Here is a 20,011-nt window from a genome sequence, read left to right as displayed (position 1 = left end):
CAAGAAGGTGGGCAGAGAGGGCACAGAAATGCTGTCAGGAGTCCAAGAGGAGAATGAACAGCGAAGGTCAGGGAGGGACGAGACAAACCTGTGTGGCAAGGATGAGCAGAGGCAGCAGGATGTTTGGATGGGCACAACACTGACAGTGAGCCACACCTCCAGGGACAGTTTGGGCCAGAGGTGGCAGCCCAGATTTGAGGGAAAAGCACGCAGAGTGTATGCCAGGGCCCTGACAGGCACCAGAGGCAAAGACCCCTCACAACACCCAAGCCTTTCATGCAGCTCACTGCTGCCTGTTGCAGTGACAGCCTCCACGTATGCTGAAGCGAGGGCACCTGCAGTCCAGGTGCACAAGTGATGCTGCCACGACTCTTGAGCCGATTCCCAAGGGAAATGGTCCAGGAGCAGGGGTTGTTTCTGGCCTGATGAGTCTGAAAGGAAATACTGATGAGCTCTGCAAACCACTGAGGATCCCTGCAAAAGCAGCGGTGCCCCTGCCACAGATCCTGCAGCCCCACTCTCCCCACTGCAAAGGTGCCGAGCCCACCCCTAAGGACTTTTCTTCCCAACTCATAACGAGGTCGACTTCTCTCACGCAGCGTTTCCATAGCAACAAGAGGCGATTCCAATCTCCGCTATAAAAGAGGCGGCGAGAACGGCAGGGTTTGGAGTTCGGGGTTTTGGGGGAGCGCAGAGGCTGCGGCCGGCCCCGGCTGCGGCCCCGAGCGGCGAGCGGGCAGCACCGCCCCGCGGCCACCGCCGCGCCCGCAGCGCACACGGGCCGGGCCGCCCGCGGGAGCACCGGGGCACGGCCGCCGTGTGGGACCCCCAGGCTGCCACCCGGGCTGCGGTGTGGGACCCCCAGACTGCCACCCGGCTGCGGTGTGGGACCCCCAGACTGCCACCCGGGCTGCGGTGTGGGACCACCGGGCAGCCACCCGGGCTGCTGGAGCAGAGCAATCCCAGGGCTCGGGCTCTGACCTGGTGGGCAGCAGAGGGAAGGGGGCATTGCTGTCCTCTGCCTCCAGGTCCTGGCAGCCCCGGGACATCAATTCAGCTGTGCAGGACTGCGCTGAAGCACAGGCGTGACGGGAAGCAAGCACTGTTCCCTCTCCGGCCAATATCCTAATTCAGGGCGTGCTATTCGCAATTGCTTAGCAGGGCTAGCAAGCTTCAAACCTCCTTGCTCAGCCCTGCCATGACAGAACAGAGGGGAAAGCACACTGTGCTTCATTCACTGCAGTCTAAAGAAAAAAAACGCAGAATGTAAAATAAGTAGACCGGCACATAAAAGAGCAAAGCACACGGCTTGGAGCAGGGCTCCTAGGTAGTCTGTTAATATAAGTAGTAGAAGTGTATATAAGTAGTTGCCCCAGAAACAGCACTTGCTTATGCTGGATGAATACCAATAGTAGCACTGTGGTTCTAATATCACTTCAGGGGCTCACTAGCACAGGCACCTGCGCAAAATAAGACTTCCATTTTCCCTGGCCACATCCTTGAATAACATTTCTTGTCTTCCTGGCTGTGATACATCATCCCAGTACCTTACTCAGGCCTGTAAAATGTCTCCTCCAGATCCCACATAAAGGTAAACAGAACTCCAACACCGGCTTTCGTGTTCACATCACCATTCTCCAAAACCAAAAAACACACACAACATCTTTCGAATTTTTATTCTGAATCGTTTTATTAGAAATTACAAAGCAACTCTCTCCAGGAGAGCAAGGAAAAAAAAATCCAACCCTGAAATATTTCTAAGCAATTTTGTTCCATATAAACACAAAGCAAAGTTACATATTTCTTTCACATGCGTGTACAAAAACATTTTAAGTAAAACATCCTTCACACATAACATGTGCATTAGTCTCAGAACTGAGCACATAATCAGATTGGCCTCACCTACCCTACCTAATCTTGTTTTCCTGTTTTCTTTTTAAATTGTACATTTCTATGCAGGAAACATCTCTTTTTCTGCACAGCATTATGCATATTCAAATTATCATGGATGGCCTTGGAATTAAATCACTAGGTAGTGAAGTCTGACATAAAGCTGTACACATAAGTTGTTACACTGCCATTTATACAGCAAACTTTACTGGATACCAGGCAAAACTCTTCAAAAGGAATAAAAAGGTATTGCTAGAGGGGAAAAGGAATATGATACACAGCACTCTCTCAACTACAATCCTGTATGATTCCTATGCAAAACACTTCAAAAGCCAAGTAATTTACAGATCTTGCTCTCCAAATTGATATCAAAGTTCCTACCAACTTCAATCATGGCAAAATAAATCACTGTAAGACATCAATGCTACTGGATATGGACATGGTCAATACTCACTGTTCCCATTTTTCATCCACCCACTTTTGGAAAGCAAAGGAGAAAGATGAAAGAACTGTAAAAACTGCAGACTGTTGAAGCAGGTGGGTCAGCAGAGTGCTTCACCAGCCATCAGCAAGGAAGCAGAGAGAGAGAGCAGAGCTTCATTCCAGCCCACTGCATAATCTCAGTGTGGTTTGAAATTTGGGGATAACATGGTCAATGAACACACCTCACTAGTTGCCCAAGGCTGCATTAACACCTAGCAAAATCTTCTTGGATTCATCAAAAGAGCATATAGTCTGTGTCTGACTTTGTGAGCTAGTTTTTAAATTTCACTATTTCATGCATGATGAACGCCACTGAAAATATAAGAACCATAAATGTTCAGAGGCGAAGGGCTCACCCAGAAGGTAAAGCTTCCACATGCATAAAAGGAAACATCAAGCACACAAAAGTCAGCTGCAACCCTTAGCACAGTGGGGGAACAGGAGGTACAGCTATTACTCTGCCTGCATTTTTAAGTGTTTAAGCAGTGCTGATGGGTTTCTCACCTCTGCATAAACATGCAGCCCAAAGAGAATCAATAGCACTTCTCCCTTACACTGCAACAACACAGCTGACTCAAAAGACAGTGAATATGCACTGCATTTAAATACACTTGAAGTACTCAGGCTTGGCTTGTTGTAGAGTGTGTGTTACAGGGTGAAATGGGTGTGGAAAAGGAATGTGAAATAAAAAAATAACAAAAAAAAAGTTAAGACAGAACATCTGCACATGAACAATACAGAGAAAGCACTTAAGATTAACACTTATGAGGTTTAACCAAAGCCCTAGAGAACACTATATTTTCATTTTTAGCCCACTTGAAATCTTGCAAATGAGCAAGCGATGCTGGCAGCAGTCACTCTGTCATTTGGCTCCCAAAAATAGTGCAATGGACTTTGCATAAGTACCTGGCTGCAAGAACACTACTGCAAGAACCAGTTTGCAAAGCTCCTACAGAGAAAGGCCCAATGACAGGTGTTCTCACAGTGTCAAAGACACAGGTGGCAAATCAGGCTGAGCCTCAGGGCCCCGTCCTGGCACATTCTGTGTGTTGTGGGCAATGCTGGATCTGCTGGTTTAGCTGAGATGGGCAGCCTGCTCTTAGCCCTGTACTACCATGTGAACTGCAAGCTCTAGAAAAGAAAAAGCACTGGCCCAGCAGGAGGAAGTCTCTGATTCCCATCCAGGAAAGGCTTAAGCCACATCACTTAACTCATACACTGACAGTGTGGATGTCTTCAGCTGAGGGAGTCAAGTTGAACTCACTTCATGGGCACACAGAGTAAATATAGACCTTTCTGAAAATGCCATTCATTCAACCAGCTTTATACTTCTACCTCAAGGCCAAAAGGACAGTGACCTAAGAAATTATTATTTCTATTCATCTGCAAGTGTGGTCCAAAGGAACAAGTTTAGATGTAGACATGTACAGCTGAGTGAGAAGGTACCACCCCAATGCCTTCCTTGTACCTGGACAGCTAAACAGCAGAGTTGTGTTGGTCTTTGTGATCAGCAGTTTTGCTTAAAATCTGGGTCATACAGGACATTTCAGTGACCATCTAAGCATTCTCCAGCCAGCAACAGTCCAACTGAAGTGGAATAAAAGCTTGCAGCTCTCACAAAACTCTCTGAATGCTTACTGTGCCTTTTTCTTGCAGAGTAACTAAATCTCAAACACACTTCTAAAAGGCAAATATTACTATTCTTTTTTACAGCTGAGAAAACAGGGACATTGCAGCTGGGCTAATGGTGACTCAGGGGGAATCAAAATAAAGATTTCCTGGTATGCTCTTCCACTACTGACTAGGCTTAAAATAGTGAGAATTTACCCCCCAGGAGAGACCTTTAAAACTCTGATGGACAATTTTAACTCCATTGTCCATAAAAGCCTATGGTCACGCATTCTTATTAGACATTGAGACATTTGCTGTTTGGATTCCACTTCTATAAAGTGGAAGAGAAATACAGTTAGGAAAAAAGAATTAAGGCAAGGCATGTTATACAGAAACAAAAATACTATGCCTGAAGCTCATTCTTTCAAAAGATAAACCTGCAATTGTAAAGATAAATGGTAGGTTTGGTAAATTTCCCTCAACCATCCCAAGGGGCTACAGGTATAAAGCCAGTTTAAGTGGCTGTTCATTCTTGATTCATGTTCATTCTAGCTCTTTTGAGAGAGAGGCACACTGAATCAAGTTAAAGACCGAGTTGATCAACTGAGGATTGTGAAGAACAAAAAAAATTCCATCAGTCAGCTGAGCCATAAAAGCAAGCAGCAAAATAGATTCTGTTTCAGACTAAGCTGTCAAGATAACAACCTTGAATATGAAAGCTCAGCCAGCCTGAAGTTGCTCCACTCAATCCAACGACAGCAAAGGAAAAGTTTGCATTGCCAGTACAGGCTCACACCATTAGTAAAAGCTGTTTCATTCTCTCCAGAAAATCACATCAACTTCCCTGAACAGATGATCAAGTAATCAACTAGAGAGTAAGCTCTGCTGGAAGAACTGGTGGAGAATGTGAATGTATTGGCTGCAGAAGACATAGAACTGTGGCATTTAAAATCCTGAGAAATGTGTACAAGACAGAGTCCTGTACCTTTAGGTCAACATATTTTGTTTTATTTAAGGAATGTCTCAGCAGAACTTCACAAGGGAAATTCTGTCCTGGGCACCCAAAGGAACCCAAGTGTGCTCCTTTATCTTCAAAGACAGCCTTCTCAAAGTAAAAAATTAGTCCTTTCTGACAAACAGAAATTAACAGCAGGCATGACAGAAGGCCAGCACAGATGACTGAAGAACTCCAGACCAATCTCAAACACCAACAGAAAGGTACACAGAAGTGGAAGTGATGATGGGCTGGCCAGCAGAGATACAGAAACACAGCCCAAGTATGCAGAGAAAATTAGGAAAGCCAAAGCTCAGCTGGAGTTCAAACTGGTAAGAAGTAAGAAAAAGGGCTTCTTTAAGTACACTGGAAGCAAAAGGAAGCTTAAATAAAATATGGTTTACTGTTCAACAATGCAAACAACATGGTAACAAAGGATGCTTTTGCACTTTCAGGCTCACGTACACAACATCTTTTTCACCTGTTTTCACTGCAAGTTCTGCTTTAAGACCTGCCAGGTCCTCGAGCCTTCAAGCAGCTCTAACAGGAATAAAGCATTGCCTACAGCAGGGGAAGACTGAGTTAGCGAGAACTTGGGCCCATTGGAACCAACAGGCTGAATGTGAAGGCACTGAGGGAGCTGGCTAATGGCACTGTGAGACCACGCTACAGCATCTTTGCTATGTCACCATCATCATCATCAGTGACAGCTGTCCAACTAAAACACCCTGACTGAGGACTCTCCTGCTGCCCACAACAGCCAGCAAGCAGGCAGCCAGCACTCTGAGGGCGATTGTTGTTCCTCTTTACTCAGGGATTCTGAAACAGAGTTTGGAGGATGTCATTCCTTTTTGTGCTCCCCCTTACAAGGGCACTGCAGCAATTTTAGTGGAAGGTCACAGAGCTGGTTTGGGGGCTAGAGCACAGGACAAGCAAGGAGAGCTCAGGCAACATGGTTTCTCCAAATTTAAGAAGAGAAAAGGCGAAAAAGAGATCTCATTGTATATAATCCCTTAATAACTGGGTTACAGAAGGCAGTCAGACTCTTCTCAGAGATGAACAATAACAGACCAAGAGGCAGTGAACACAACCTGGAACATGGGAAATTCCAACTAGATGCAAATATATTGTTTTTCTTACTGTGATGGGAAAATGTTGCCCAGAGAGAATTGGCATCACCATCCTTGTAGCTACTCAAATAGACAAAGTCCTTAGCAACCTGCTCTAACTGGCTGAGAGCTGAACAGGAGGCTGGATTAGAAATGCCCCAAGGTCCCTTTAAACAAAAGCATTCAACGGTTCTGTAACTTCGAAAATCTCCTCACAACTGCTTTTCACAGGCATGTTCCTCATGAATCTGCCAAAGCAAGCCATGCCACCACCAAATGCAAAGGGTGATCTTCAGTCTCATCAACCAGCACGGAGCACAGAAGCCAGCAAAGAGGGGGCTACACATCAAACCTCTCAAAGCCATTTCATGCAGGTCCCTCACACACCAGGGCCAGCCTTGTGTTGGAATCATCACAGTACTCTACTAGTTCCTTCCAAGTGTCTGTTGCACACCATCAGCACTAAATAAAAAGATTGTTCCTTTTCACATCTTCTTCATCTTTTTCTTGCAGCGCTGGTTGAAGACAGGTGAGGATCCCATCAGGCTGTCAGCAGAATGAGAACCGTAACTGCTCTCAGAGCCATTGGGGCTTTGTGGCATCCCAGCTTCACTCATGCCTGACATTGGTTCCTCAAAGACATCACTGCCAAGAACCCCGTGACCATGTACATTAGCCTCCTCATTCTCCTGTGGCTCCATTTTCACCTGTGCCAGGTTCCACAGTGGGGAAGCATTCACCTCAGCCCCTAGAAAAGGAAAAAGCAAACAGTAGTAACTGAGTAAAAAGACAAATCACAAACAGCACGCAGATAAAAGGGACAGCAGCAAAGGTAGAGATAGAGGAAGAGTAAAGCCACAGGTTGACTATGCTGGGGGAAAACAAACAGAACACACCCACGCACTGTGATCAATAATAAAAATATCTGTTGACTTATTTAATAGTCCAGCAATTACCACTGCAAAAATATGATGGTATCCTCTCACTGTTAGCCTGCACGTAATTCTCTCCATGAGAAACAGCTCCACATCACTCTCCAGAAGGAGTGTCCCAGCAGCAATGAGTACAGCAACAGCACATGGACTAGACCCTGCATAAACAGGACTCTGAGGCAGTCCAGAAGTCATTACGAGGTCCTTGCAACTGTCAGACATCCTGGGCTTCTGCAGGGGAGGTGAAGTGAGCAGGCAGAGGACTAGGTAGATGAACAGTCCCAAATTCCACTTTCAGCACTGAAATGCAGGGACATCAAAGCAGCAGTCAGCTGCCTGCCTGCCTGCCTCCTTCTACTCAGCACCCACAGGTCTTATCCCATCCTTGAGCAGAACAGACAGAAATCCTTTTGGCTCAGCCTCACAGATGCCCTGCTGGGAAATAGCTCCTCCCAGCCTTACTTTTGTATAAAACATTTCTGGATTAGTGTGCAATCTGAGCACTGATTGAGGATTTTCTGTAAGAGTTTACCAAACCATATTCCTTGATAACAGCAAATGTTTTCTCCCCAAGAGAAGTAATTACAGATTGCATTATATCTGTTTAAGTTTAAAGTGAGACAAAAATCCTATTAAAAATACACTAATTGGTCTCTTTGCTGAGATGGGCATAAACAGACCAGAACTGAATAAACTGTGAAATCTTCTCTCTCTTGTGTGGGGGTAAGCTCATGTAGAAAATTAAAAAAACACCAAAACAAAAAACCCAACCAATCAAAAAAACAAAACCAACAAAAAAAACCCACTAGAAGAACAACAAATAAAATAGGAAATAAACTATTTTAATAAGTTTTCCAAACTTCATGTCTCAAAGAGCATGGCTACAGTTTGAAAGCACAACCAAAGCTCTTGTACTGAGCCAAACCTATGACCCAAACCTATGACCATTCCCTATTATCAGTATACTAGTAACAATAGGCTGTTAATAGTAGAAATTACAAAGAGAACAAATGCTCCAACATGTGTCTGTGCCAAGAATTCTCCTTTATGAAGAAATCAGGCATCTTTTCCAGATCAGCTTCACCAAAACCAGGTTCATGAGACATTTTGATAACACAGCCTACATTGGCTCAGTTGCCTTAATGGAAGCCTTCCTATGTCAATTATAAGTAAATGCATGTCTCTCAACAACAATGGACACACCATTAAAATGCTGTTCCAGAGTTACAGCTCCAGACTACATAATAATCAAAGGTGCTCACTAAACTAAACTGTGTCTTTCCTTCATCAGTTGCTCTTCATCGCTCAGCCTCATTCCTTTCAGCTCTGTCACCTGTCACTAAGAGTGTCACTAATGACTAAAAGTACTTAAGCATCAACAAAGGATGTTTCATCTTCAAAGCACTTTAACTTCAAAGTACTTCAGAAATAAGCTAATCTTCACGTTATCCTGAGAGGCGGAGGAACAAGGAACAATTTTGCCTCCATTTTCCCAACTGCGATGAAAGTAAGCAGCCAGCTCACAACGGCAATGTCAGACATCCACAAAAACATAGGAAGAACATGGAAAGCTGTAATGAGAGTTTTGCCCTCAGACACTGAAGCCTCTCTGCCCTCCCTGCAGGCTTCACACCTGCATTTTGAGATGGCAATGGTCTAATTGCAGCAGCTTTTTCTTGCTCCTTAGGATATTACAACTCTCCAACCTGCCCAGGTCTAGACTGGAACTTCTCACAGACGAGATCTCCAAAGGCTCTTGTGAAGTGAAGAGGGAATTTCAGGAAGGAACAGAGCACTTGTACTCTTAATTAGAAAACATCAATTCTGTATCAGAGAAGCAAGAGGCATTTAATATACAGCTAGCGTGCTAACCTCTTGGTCTCAAGTGGTGGATGCTAATACAAAGCCTTCCAGATGAATCACTTGCAACCCTGGATGGGCCAGAGGAATCTGCTGCTCCATCTCCCACAATATTGCAAACAGTTTACATTTCAGAGGTGACATGGAAAACAGTACGAGCTTTCAGAAAAAACATTAGATGGATTTATGTTTTTTAAAACTCATAAAAATGCAAAAACACTAGTGGACTTAGAGGTATATTGTAGAAGAAGCTAGCAGCAGGCTTGCTAGCTAAAGAAGTAAGAAAAAGCTGATAAAGAGCTCTCTCTAAGGCTGTAACCAAAGAGACGGAAAGAAAATAGGTAAGAACACTTTGCAGCTAGACAAAGTATTTTTAGAAAGTTAGCTAAAGTCACTACAACTTTTTACCAATAGCATTATGTTGACTTATTGTAGCCAATAGCTAAAATAAAAGAAACACAAACAATTAGAAAGTGTATAAAAGTTAGCCATGCTCAAAAATAAAAGTTACCAACTGAAACTGCTTATAGTCTCTACTTTGTATCATAACCACCTCAACAGCAACACTATACTCTAACCTCACTATATATGCTATCTAGCTTAGGGTCAATAGCAGGATCGCCTTCATTGTTTTTTAACCAGATTTTTAAGTGAAATAGTTATTGCAGGGACTTCCAGAGTTCAGATGGTTCCATGCAAAATCTAAACTGCCTCTTCTTCATTCCAGGATGTTCAGCTTCACCAAAGAGTGAAGATAATGGAATTTCTATGCTGACATAGAGCAGGCATGGCCATAGCAGATTCTCCCATGCCTGCCACCAATGTTCTTCAATGTCACCAAGGGATGGCACTTTGAGGAAAAGAGTGGTCTCCACAACCCCACTAATTCACTCACCATTTCACTTTCCATTGCCTCAGCCAAGTACAGCAGGCTTTAGCGTACACAGTGGGAGGGATTCCCAGGAGCCCATTTCACGTAAGTCACTGATAAGCTTTCATAAAATAGTGACTGTCATTACCAGGGTAATTTCTGAATATGGAGGACATCACCAAGTACCATTCATATTTCCAGAATTCATTCAGTGCCTGAACTATGTAAGGAACATGGCTTTCAAGTTTGCAGGAACATGAATCCATGGACACAAATCCAAACCTAACCACGGGAAACAAGATCACAAGGAACTGCTAAAAGACTGTTTCCAGGAGAAGCAAGAAACCCCTACCTGAAGTCTGTGGGGAAGCTTCTACTTCCAAGTTGGCAGAGAAGCGCTCACTTTGACCTCCAAGAACTCCAACAGGCAAAGACTGGTCACCAGAAGCCAGATCTCCTTCCAGCTCTTCACTTATGGGGAAAGTAATATCACTAACAGGTTCCTCCTTAATTTTCACAGGTTTTGTGTCTTCTGCTGCCTTTTCAGGGTTGACAATCTTCTCATATTCTTCAGAGAGCTGCTTGCTAACCTGTCAAAGATCAGCAGGTGAAAAAGAGGCCAGAAAGGTGAGAGTGACTTCAGAGGCTCTGATAGCAATTACACTGCAGTGCACTCTGTTCCCTGAACATTATTAACATCTGACCTGAATGAACAAGTAAACAACTTACCAGCTACACAAGAGATGTTTTTTCCCTTTAAGTGCACCTTCTGTTCTGTAACAAGGGACTTTAATAAGAGGTTTAATCCACTAACATCTGACTGATAAATATGAGTGCCGTTATTTTGTAAACAGAGATGATGAGGCTCAGAAATTTAAACAGAGCATGGAACAAAAGCAAAATGTCTCAGTCTTACTCTTTGGTTTTACCTAGAAGATTATTCCCATCCTCCAGTAACAAATTCACCCCAGCATGAAAAACCAAGTGCTTTAGATCTTCAACAACCCTGTAGTCCCCACTGGGCAAAGCCTGAGTATATTCTGCCAGATTCACAGCAAAAAACACAGAAGTTTTCTCCAGTTAGAGAAGTGAAACAAATATAGGAATCAGATTTAGAACTATCCTGCACTTCCAGAAACTTAACAACAATAAACAATTACATTTAAACATTTCAGATTTCATCTGCTTCTAACAAATACTTGTTTATACAACTAAAACCTAACAGTCAGTGACCTGTGCTCAGGAAAATTGAAAGACTTTTTAACAGCAGAAGCAAGGAAGAAAAAGAACAGCAAAGCCTATTTCCCCCTTCTAGATATACTTCCAAATAAAGGGGCTACTGTGGACCTCAGTCCTGCATAAAGAACAATGACTGTTAAGACAATGATCAGCTGCAGGGTAAGAGTGAACTGCAGCAGCAGAACAATGCAGAAAACCCAGATTCCAAAAGGACAACAAAACCACTTGAACAAAAATGAACAGAACTGGAATTTTGAGCAGGAATGTTTCTAACAAAGACAACTCTTTGGAATGTTATTTTTATATAAGAAGGTAGCACCTGCGAGACAACTCACATCACAAAATACTACCCTATACTCCTAAAGCTAAAGGAAGTCACTCCTTGCTTAAGCACACACAAACCACTTTACAGCCTAGAAATTGATCTCTGCTTTCATGTCTTCCAAAATGTTAACCGTCAAATATCCTGCTAAAGGAGAAAATTCAGTTCCTCGGTCAGTTCTGATTTCAACTCTACTTGATAATTTTGACTGGGTAATTCAAGAGCTAGGGGACTCCTCTTAAATTCAGGCAAGAATTTAGCCATCCGTAGAGCATCCTTAGCAGTCTCACTAGGAAGACAAATAAGGGGCTCCGTCTTCCAGTATAAAGTTCCTGTTCTCTTTCCCTTGATGACTCCTCTCCACACCCAGCAGGTTTTCCGGTCAGATTTCCCCTCAGTAAGACTCAGGAATAAGCAACTGTACAACGGGGGTGCACTTCTTGTGCCGCCAGGTCCCTCATGCTCCCCTCACCTGAAGCATGTAGCTGTGATAATCCTTGATGCGGTGCTGCCAGAACTTCTGCAGGGAGAGCACGCTGCCGATGCCCACCTCGTGGAAGACCTGCTCCATGACGTCGGGGAAGGGCGTGTGGCCGAGGCGCGCCTCGCGGTCCACGGCGAAGCGCAGCAGCTTGGTGAACTTGAGGCAGTACTCGTGCGCGATGTCCGTCAGCGTCTCCAGCACGCTCTCGTTGGCGCACTCAAAGCCCGTGTGCGCCAGGATCGTGGCCATCGACTGGTACAGAAGCTGCCGGCAGGAGGACCAGCTCAGCTCTGTCACTGGCTCCCCTTTGCCTCTGGAAAACAGGAAAGGCAAAAATAGCACACTTGCAAAGATCTGAATGACTGGACCAGTCGAAGGGGTACTATCCATAATAAGGCGATGTACAAAGGGGGTTGGGGTTCTCCACAGCTTCTGTTATATATGATCACCACCTAATAACTGTTTATCTGCTTTTCCTTCTTTCCTCCCTCCAAATCAGCACTTCCAATCAGCACTTTCATTTTCCCTTCTAATGCCACAAAATTCTTTGGGTGATTCATGAATGTGGGATGCAAATCTTCTGAGCCCTTAAGCATTTCCCTTTCCACCCAAGAGCTTTTCTCCTGGAGATGCGAATTAAATGGGTCCTTGACACAAACAAAAAAAAGGCATTTTAAATAACATGAATGTAAGTAATTTCCCCTCTCAGTTAATTACATTGCTCTTCCTTATTATCTCTGATGTCACAGGCCTAATAGTCAGATACAAAGGCTTCTGGAATAGACAAGATTGGAATTTCTAAAGCAAAAGACACACATAAAAAAGCAAGAAATGGGACACACATACATTTCATAGAGGTACACCACAGCCAAAAAGGCTGTTTCTCTGCTCTCGTTTCCAGTAGTCACTAAGCATGACACTGAAAAAAGTATCCCCATATGCAACCTAAGATGTGAACACCAGGCCCTGGGAGGAGGCCTGGAGAAGTTTGGCCATAAAACACCATTCCCTGGTCTTGGGTTTAAGATTTCCCTCCTCTGTTAGTAAACAGGAAGGAGTGACTACCCAGGATGGAGGAGATGGAGAACAACTGACTCAAGCACTTCAAACATCATTCACTTATAATCACCCAACCAAATTTTTCATCAACTTGCGTTAACAAATAGATATTCCCCAGAGGAATATCTGGGGGATATTCCTCTGGGGAATATCCATTTGTTAACTCATGTTGATGAAACCTCTGATGGAGAAACACATATCTACCAGATTTCTCAACTTAAAATTAAGTGCATGTCATCTCTTTGCCCATATCAGTAACATGGACTTCAAATGCTGATGTCAAAAAATCAAATTCCATTACTACTAAGTATGATACTCATACACTTTTTTACACTCCATTCAGCACCAGGGGCAGAACTGAGCTAACAATTTCACTCTCCATTTCTTTCTGATCATTTTCTCCCAAAATCTTCCACATCACACTGGAGATTCTCCTCGTTGCTACCCCAGATCACCTCCATCACCACACACCCTTTCCAGTAGAAGGACCTGATTTAACAGCACACAGACAGTACTGATGGCTTTATAAAGTTCTCACTGCTCTCCAACAATTCATGAGGAACCCATCAGTCTCACCGAGAAGCTGGGCCACAGAGCCTCAGCTTCCCCAATCCTCAGAGCTGACACACAGAAAACACAGCAGTAAAACCACTGAAACACAGCAGTAAAAAAGTGAGGAGGAGTGAAAAGGAAGGTGAAGCTTAGAACTATCAGGATGAAAATTATTCATTTTTAAGAACGCCAGCACAACACTTTCTGATTATTCAAATAAAGGGGGAATCACACTATATTAAGAGTGGCATATGATCACATTTCTAAGTAGATATTAAGAACAGTAAGTGAATCTCAGGTCATGGATTCATCCCAGCTATTAATTGATGGAAAATTATTAGCATCCCAATTTCTACTCAATTATGTAACTACTTTGCAAAGCAGACAGCAGGCACCCTGACAAGATTAATTAAAAGATCATCAGTTTCTTTATAAAAAAAATGTCACCCATACTATTTTTGCATCTCCCTCACTCCTCCCTCCACCTCAGCAGCAGAATTCTTAAGTTCACAAACAGCCATATGTCTCACACAACACCAGGACCAAGAGTTTAAAACAGAAATAAACAACCATCAAAGAAAATCAACCAGAAAACAATCTTAAAAATCATGTCTATAAAAAAGAATCTCCTTTTTAATATAAAGGACATACCTAGCTGTCCAGCAGCCAGCAGTGGAGACCATCTTATGCTACCAAACCTGAATGCCAGGCTACTATTAATCTGTATTAGACATTCACTAAAAACACTGTGGATAAACTTAAATTACACAGATTTTGGCAATCCCAAGCAGGATACTTAGCCACTTGCAAAGTATATCAAAAATCATTCAGTAATGCATATCACTGCTCAGAACTAGCAGAGAATATTGTGTCAGTTTTAAATTCCTAGAGGAAAAGAAACTAACTGTGAGCATTAAAATGCAGCTAGGTCACTATGCTGCAAGGCACATAATCAACTTGAAATCTAATCAATTAAAGACAGAAAGACATTTCAAGTACCGTACTCAAATCTAAATCTCCATTTCTTACTCTTGGTAAGGCAAATCAATTTGGTTTTGTTTTTCTTATGTTTTCTTCTCTTGTTTTCCTGTTTCTCATAATAAACAACAGAGAAATATGACTAAAAGCCAGAACAGAGAGCAAAAGTTGAAATATTGTTGGAGGTGTTAATAGAAATCAACAACAAAAATAATTTTTCTTCATCTCATTAACTTCCAGGTACCCTCTGATAAGAATGCACAGTAACAAAAACAGTCCTGTAGCCACATTTATGTTGAAAGCAGTTATCTAGTGTCAAGCCTTCCCAAAAAGGACAAGCAAACTTCTTCTTTTCCATGATGATCATAGCTAAAGAGCCTTTGTGATAGATTTCATCCAGACACTCAGCACCAAAAATGCAGATATTATCATTATGCAGAATGCCACTCTCTGCAGCACTTAGTTCTTTTCCTGAAAGGCTCAGTCATATAGGTACAAGTAAACACAAGTGCTTCAATCCCTGAAGTTTTGTCACCAGAGATTAGCGGAACAGGGAATTAGGCCTGTGACATGGAGGCAATCTCCTCTATAGAATATATAGTTTGAAATTTACCACAAATACTGGCCAACTTGCCACTCTTCAATTTTGTATTTCTAACAGTGCTATATATGTTATACATGGGTCACCAACACTAGATGATGTTCCAGACAGAAATCCACCTGTCAAGCTACAAATTCATTAGGCCCAAAGGACAGCCTTCTCCCACCACTACCAAACACATGCAGAACTTTACAGCAGAAGACATGAAAATAGTGTCTATTTATACCAACCAGACTTCTTTTCTGATTTAGTCAGTTTTCAGAACTCACAAAAGGCCCACTTTCTGGGTCAGTCAGTGAAATGACATCGAGCCATCCCACAAAAGCAGCACCATCCGTCTCTCCAAGCTCCTCTCCTGTAGGGCAGTTTTTCTTGGAGGGAAGGGGAGCTCATGGCTCCTTTGTCATGTAAGTGTCTTCAGGGGACAGGCTAAGTCAGCACAAGGATCAGCAGCTGAGGCTCAATCAACTGCAGGCATGGATTGAAGTGCCCTGCTCCCTCCTAGGTGAGCATAAGCCAGCAGCAGATGGAGGGAGGGACTGCTTTTCCTATGAACAGGACAATTTGATGAAACATTATGCTGTGAAGTTGAATTTCTACCAAATGAGCTGCAACAAAGTTGCTTTAGAGCCAATTTCCCAAAGCAGTAAAATAAAGGAGAACATTGTAGAAACAAGATACACTAGTCAGAGAGAGCACCAAAGAACACCAACTCAAACCACAAAGTTGTTTTCTTTCAGGAAACAGCCTTTTTACACCTCATCCCAGGTAAGTCTCTTTTTAAATACCTCTGCTATGTCTACAAAAGGCTGCACAGGTATGAACAAAAGATGTTCAACAGATAATGGTAAAAATAAACTGGGTCTCAGTGGCATAACCCAGACCAGTCAGCTTAGAAATGGACTAAGCCAAAGCCCTTAGATCATCAGGGGAAGTATCTCCTGCCCACTTTAATTACCACTGCTCCAAATCCTTCCCTACATTAAAACTGCTCTCCCACTGACATGTACTCCTCTCCTGTACAGACATTTCTTCACTACAAGTCCTTCTGCCAAGAGCTGCCTTCCCATTGCAAGCTCCCAATTTTGTTTACAGATTACCTTTCAAGGCAAGCCAACGTGGCCAGGAATGCAAATGACCAAATGAGAAATCTGTTAAGAACCCAACCATGCACACACAAGAAGAGGCACATGAGCAGGCCAGGCTTCTTTTGAAGATGGATGCATACTAGTCTGAGGAAGCTGAGCAGAGAAGATGGAAAAGCTAGAGGCTGCTATATGGTAAGAGTCTCCTGTCAAAATGGTAGTTTCAAGTCTACAGTTCCTTACTCATTCTTCATCAATTAGGCTTTAGGCTTCTTTTCTATTTCTACACCAGCAAAACCAAATGTTAATCCTTTATTGTGCATTCAAGAACTGTAACATCACCAGGACCAGATGGTACTTCATCCAAGAACATTAAAGGAATGCAGGGATGAAATGGCTGAATAGCTGTGATGAGTCTCCTCTTGCTTTAAACTGTCTTGGCCCATGAGGACCAGAAGACAGAAAATGTGACATTTTCCTTTAATACTTTCAGAAGAGATGTGGAAAACTGCAGGCTGGGAAGCATGGATATATTTTGGTGCATCAGGGAAATTCAAAGAACTAGAAGACACACAAGTAAATATGTTATGCTCAGAAAGAACCCAGAGAGCTTATTTTTAACAGTAAAACCTGCTTCACAAACCACCCAGAGTCCTCCAAATCTATCAGCAAGGGAGTAGATGAGAGATCTCCACTCTGGAGTCCAGGTCCTCCCTGGGGAATCTGTGCCAGAATCAACATATTTTTTATCATGTTTTTTAACATATTTATAAACAGTCTGGAAAACTGTAGGAAAGGAACAGTGTAGTAATTATAAAACCATTGTTAGTACAGACTTTGGGGGATTGGTAACAGCAAACCAACTCAAAAATAGCCATAAATTAAGCTCTGCCTCATCATACAAGGAGATAAGGTTTAGATATGGGGCAGAGGAAAACCAAAACCAATTCAGGAGATAACAAAATAAAAGACAAGGGGACAGTGTGTCAAAGAATGAAATGAGTAACAGGGAAGCAGAAGAGGGCAGGCCTACATTAACTAAACCTATGATCTGATTCAGGCTGGCTACTCATTTCTTCCTTTCTTCTCCTATCTAAATGTATCTACACTACTTCTCAGAGACAGGCTACTGACCCAAAAAAGCAGAATTAAAATATGGATTTATCCAAATACTGTAATTCTGACAACTGTACTTCAGAAGGCAGCCCAGAATTAAGCTCTACCATGTTTTATTAGGGGGAAGAATGTTCTTGCTTTAATTTGATTTTACACACTCAGAAGCATCAGCAAATCATAGAACTTCATTTTTGCGACTAGAACAGCATCTATAAAACAGTTGCTATTCTTATTCATGTGTCTCAAAACAGTTAGAGACAAACATGCAACAACAACTCAAAGCCTTCCCCCTGGAAACGCATATATGTGTTTGGGTTAGCAAGCACACAATTAAATTCTAGAATACACTGCAGCTCATTATAAATCCACTCAGTCAGCCAGAAAACATTTCATTTCAAAACTGTCTCTCCAGTTTCCACAACGCAGTCCTTACACTCCCCCACGTGGCTGACCACTAAATAACATTTCTTTACCCGGACCCCAAAAACTCGGGAGGAGCAACAGAATGACAAAGCAGCCCTCAAAACGTGGGCAGAGCCATAGAAAGCTGAACTTCAAGCTGAAGCCACTGAGGAGGACAGAACAGAACACTTCTCAGTCCTACAAACCACAGGGCCACGGTGCAGGAGTCACAGGCCCTGACTACTCTCACAAAACTGTACTTCCCTTCAGTCTCTGCTCTCTGCTAATTGCGTTGTATCTTCTGAGAAGGATGGCAGTATTCCTCCAGAAACAGCACTAAAGAATCACTCCATTGTTCAGAGAGACTCTGCTACCAAATGCAACATCTTTCAGTAAAATGCATTTTGTACAACCTCAGGCCATTAAAGATCTCAGAGGGATTTAACTGATAAATTACATTTTGTTGATGCACATTTACCCATCTTAAAAACTAAAATGTGTTATCTTCTCCCTCAAAATGTTCATTAGTGGACATAGCAGCAAGGATTAATCCCTTCATTTAAATGCACATAACCTACAAAGTACTGTAAGATATTGCAAGAAATGCAACACCTCCTTGTGAAATCAGTGCCTGCCAGAAGGACTGACAGACAGAGGTGGCAATACTGTTTAATCAAAGGCTGGCAGCAGAGATGGAAGCAGCACAAATTTCCTTTACCCTTTCTCCAGCTGGTGGAGCCAGTAGCAGAGACAAGAATTCCCTTCACTTGTGCTCATTTCCAGCTCTGACTGGAAGCCCACCAAACTGGGTGGAATGTCATACCCACCCTGTCACAGTGAGGCCACAGAAACCTTACAAATACATTATCAAATCATCTTTGCAGAACCTACAGCTGAACAGCCTAAACCCAGTCATGTGTTTTCTGGATTTGCAATTACAGTAACACAACTCTAGTTGCAAGCGATCTGAACAGAAGAGATTTCAAATCCTGTAACTAAAACTGTGGAAACACCACTGACAAAATCATGCACGTGCATTTAGCATGGCACTAACAAGATGGAAATCAGCACCACACATCCACATTTCACAGACAGGAAGGAAAAGCAAGCAACGTGCATGTTATTCACACTTGGAAAAATACCTGGAAAAATCCAAGTATTTCCTTTCTAAAGCTTGTTTTATACTTTACATACAAATGCTTGACCTTTCAGCATAAGGGAATCAACATAACTACATATATATTTTAGAAGACACAGCTTTCCTTCAGCCAAGAACTAACCTAAAGAAATATCAACACACCTGTAGAAATCACTCTCTGGGTCACTGTGCCTCAGCTGAAATGGCATTTTGGGGGTTTTGCTATCCAGAGGAAGCAGGTCATCGGGGAGAGGTGGGGAGGCCGGACAAGCTGGCAGAGGTTCATTCTCTTCGGTTTTGATGCCCTCTGCTTGCTGCTGGTTCTGAGCCTGGGCGGCGGCGATGAGGCTGCGCAGGCGCCGGTTGTGCTGGATGAGCTGGATGGTGTGAATGGTGAGGCTGCAGGGCTCGGAGGGGATGTCCAGCATGGTGGTGGGACGGGGCTTGTTGGCGGACGGCTGGTGCAGCGGGGGATCCTGCACTTCCACGGTGCGGAACTCCCGCTGCAGCAGGTCAAAGGAGCTGCGGTTGGCCTGGCTGGAGGAAACCGGGATCTCGCCCCAGTAGCGCAGCATTTCTGCACAGGTCACCTGCGCTGCTCAGCGCCCAGAAGAAGGCTGCCAAGTGCTGCGGGTACAAAGGACCTTGTTGCAGGGAAAAGCACTTAAGGCAGCAACAGACACAGGGGATGGGGTGACGCCAACTCGAGTTAGGGCTGCCAAGCACGCTGTGGCTCAGTGCCTCACCGAGCAGCGCAGTGTCCTCGACGGCATCAGGCTGCCACTGTGGCGGCTTACAGATCGCATCGCGCTTTTTCCTGAGAGGATAAGGACAGAAACAAACGCACTCGTGAGACGGAAATCGTTTCTGTGTGTAGCAAGGGCTGGTACGGGCCCACCTGGGCCTCGCTGAGCGGGACCCGCGGCGTGGAGAAATTCCGGGGGCCGCACTCGACTCGCCCGCCACTCGCCTTCTGTCCCTCCCCGTGCCCGCGGCTGTCCCACACCCCGGGCCCGCGGCCCGCCCGCCCCCGCCTACCCCTGCGCTCCGCTCCCCTCCGGGCCGCCCCGCCGGAACTGCGTCCCGGTCCGCCACCGAGAGCGGCTCCCCCGGCGCCCGCGCTCCTCCGGCCCGCAGGAGGAAAGCGCCCGCCGCTGCCGCCGCCGCCGCCTCGCCTGCCGCCGCCCCCTCCCTAACTCGCCCCTCACGCTGCCCCGGGCCGCGCTGGGCGACAGCGGAGCGACCCCGGGATCTGCGCCCTGCCCTCGGCACTGCAGTGCCGCGG

The 20,011-nt window shown here is 44.2% G+C and overlaps 1 protein-coding gene across 1 annotated transcript; it reads right to left on the bottom strand.

The window, feature by feature from the left end:
• Positions 1–1,684: 1,684 nt before the first annotated feature.
• On the bottom strand, positions 1,685–19,813 carry SUPT7L (SPT7 like, STAGA complex subunit gamma). The gene is made up of 5 exons (XM_058021146.1): positions 19,765–19,813; positions 18,889–19,543; positions 11,784–12,108; positions 10,103–10,340; positions 1,685–6,835 (listed from the first exon to the last, which is right to left on the bottom strand). Exons 2-5 carry the CDS (start codon positions 19,299–19,301, stop codon positions 6,573–6,575), a joined length of 1,239 nt encoding a protein of 412 aa, XP_057877129.1. The 5' UTR covers positions 19,302–19,543; positions 19,765–19,813; the 3' UTR covers positions 1,685–6,572.
• Positions 19,814–20,011: the final 198 nt, after the last annotated feature.

The sequence above is a fragment of the Melospiza georgiana genome, chromosome 3 (genome assembly GCF_028018845.1).
Source record: "Melospiza georgiana isolate bMelGeo1 chromosome 3, bMelGeo1.pri, whole genome shotgun sequence".
NCBI classification, from domain to species: domain Eukaryota; kingdom Metazoa; phylum Chordata; class Aves; order Passeriformes; family Passerellidae; genus Melospiza; species Melospiza georgiana.
The sequence above is the reverse complement of the archived record's forward strand: the minus strand, read 5'-3'. Positions and strand labels throughout refer to the sequence as shown.

Bases quoted from the DNA above. Each gene is read 5' to 3' on its own strand.
- SUPT7L (XM_058021146.1), bottom strand. From the start codon at position 19,301: ATGCTGCGCTACTGGGGCGAGATCCCGGTTTCCTCCAGCCAGGCCAAC. The intron at 12,109-18,888 runs GTGTGTTGATAT...CCTGTTTTCCAG, and splicing joins CCAGAGAGTGATTTCTACAG to AGGCAAAGGGGAGCCAGTGA. The intron at 6,836-10,102 runs GTAGGGGTTTCT...TTCCTTTTCTAG, and splicing joins AGCTTCCCCACAGACTTCAG to GGGCTGAGGTGAATGCTTCC.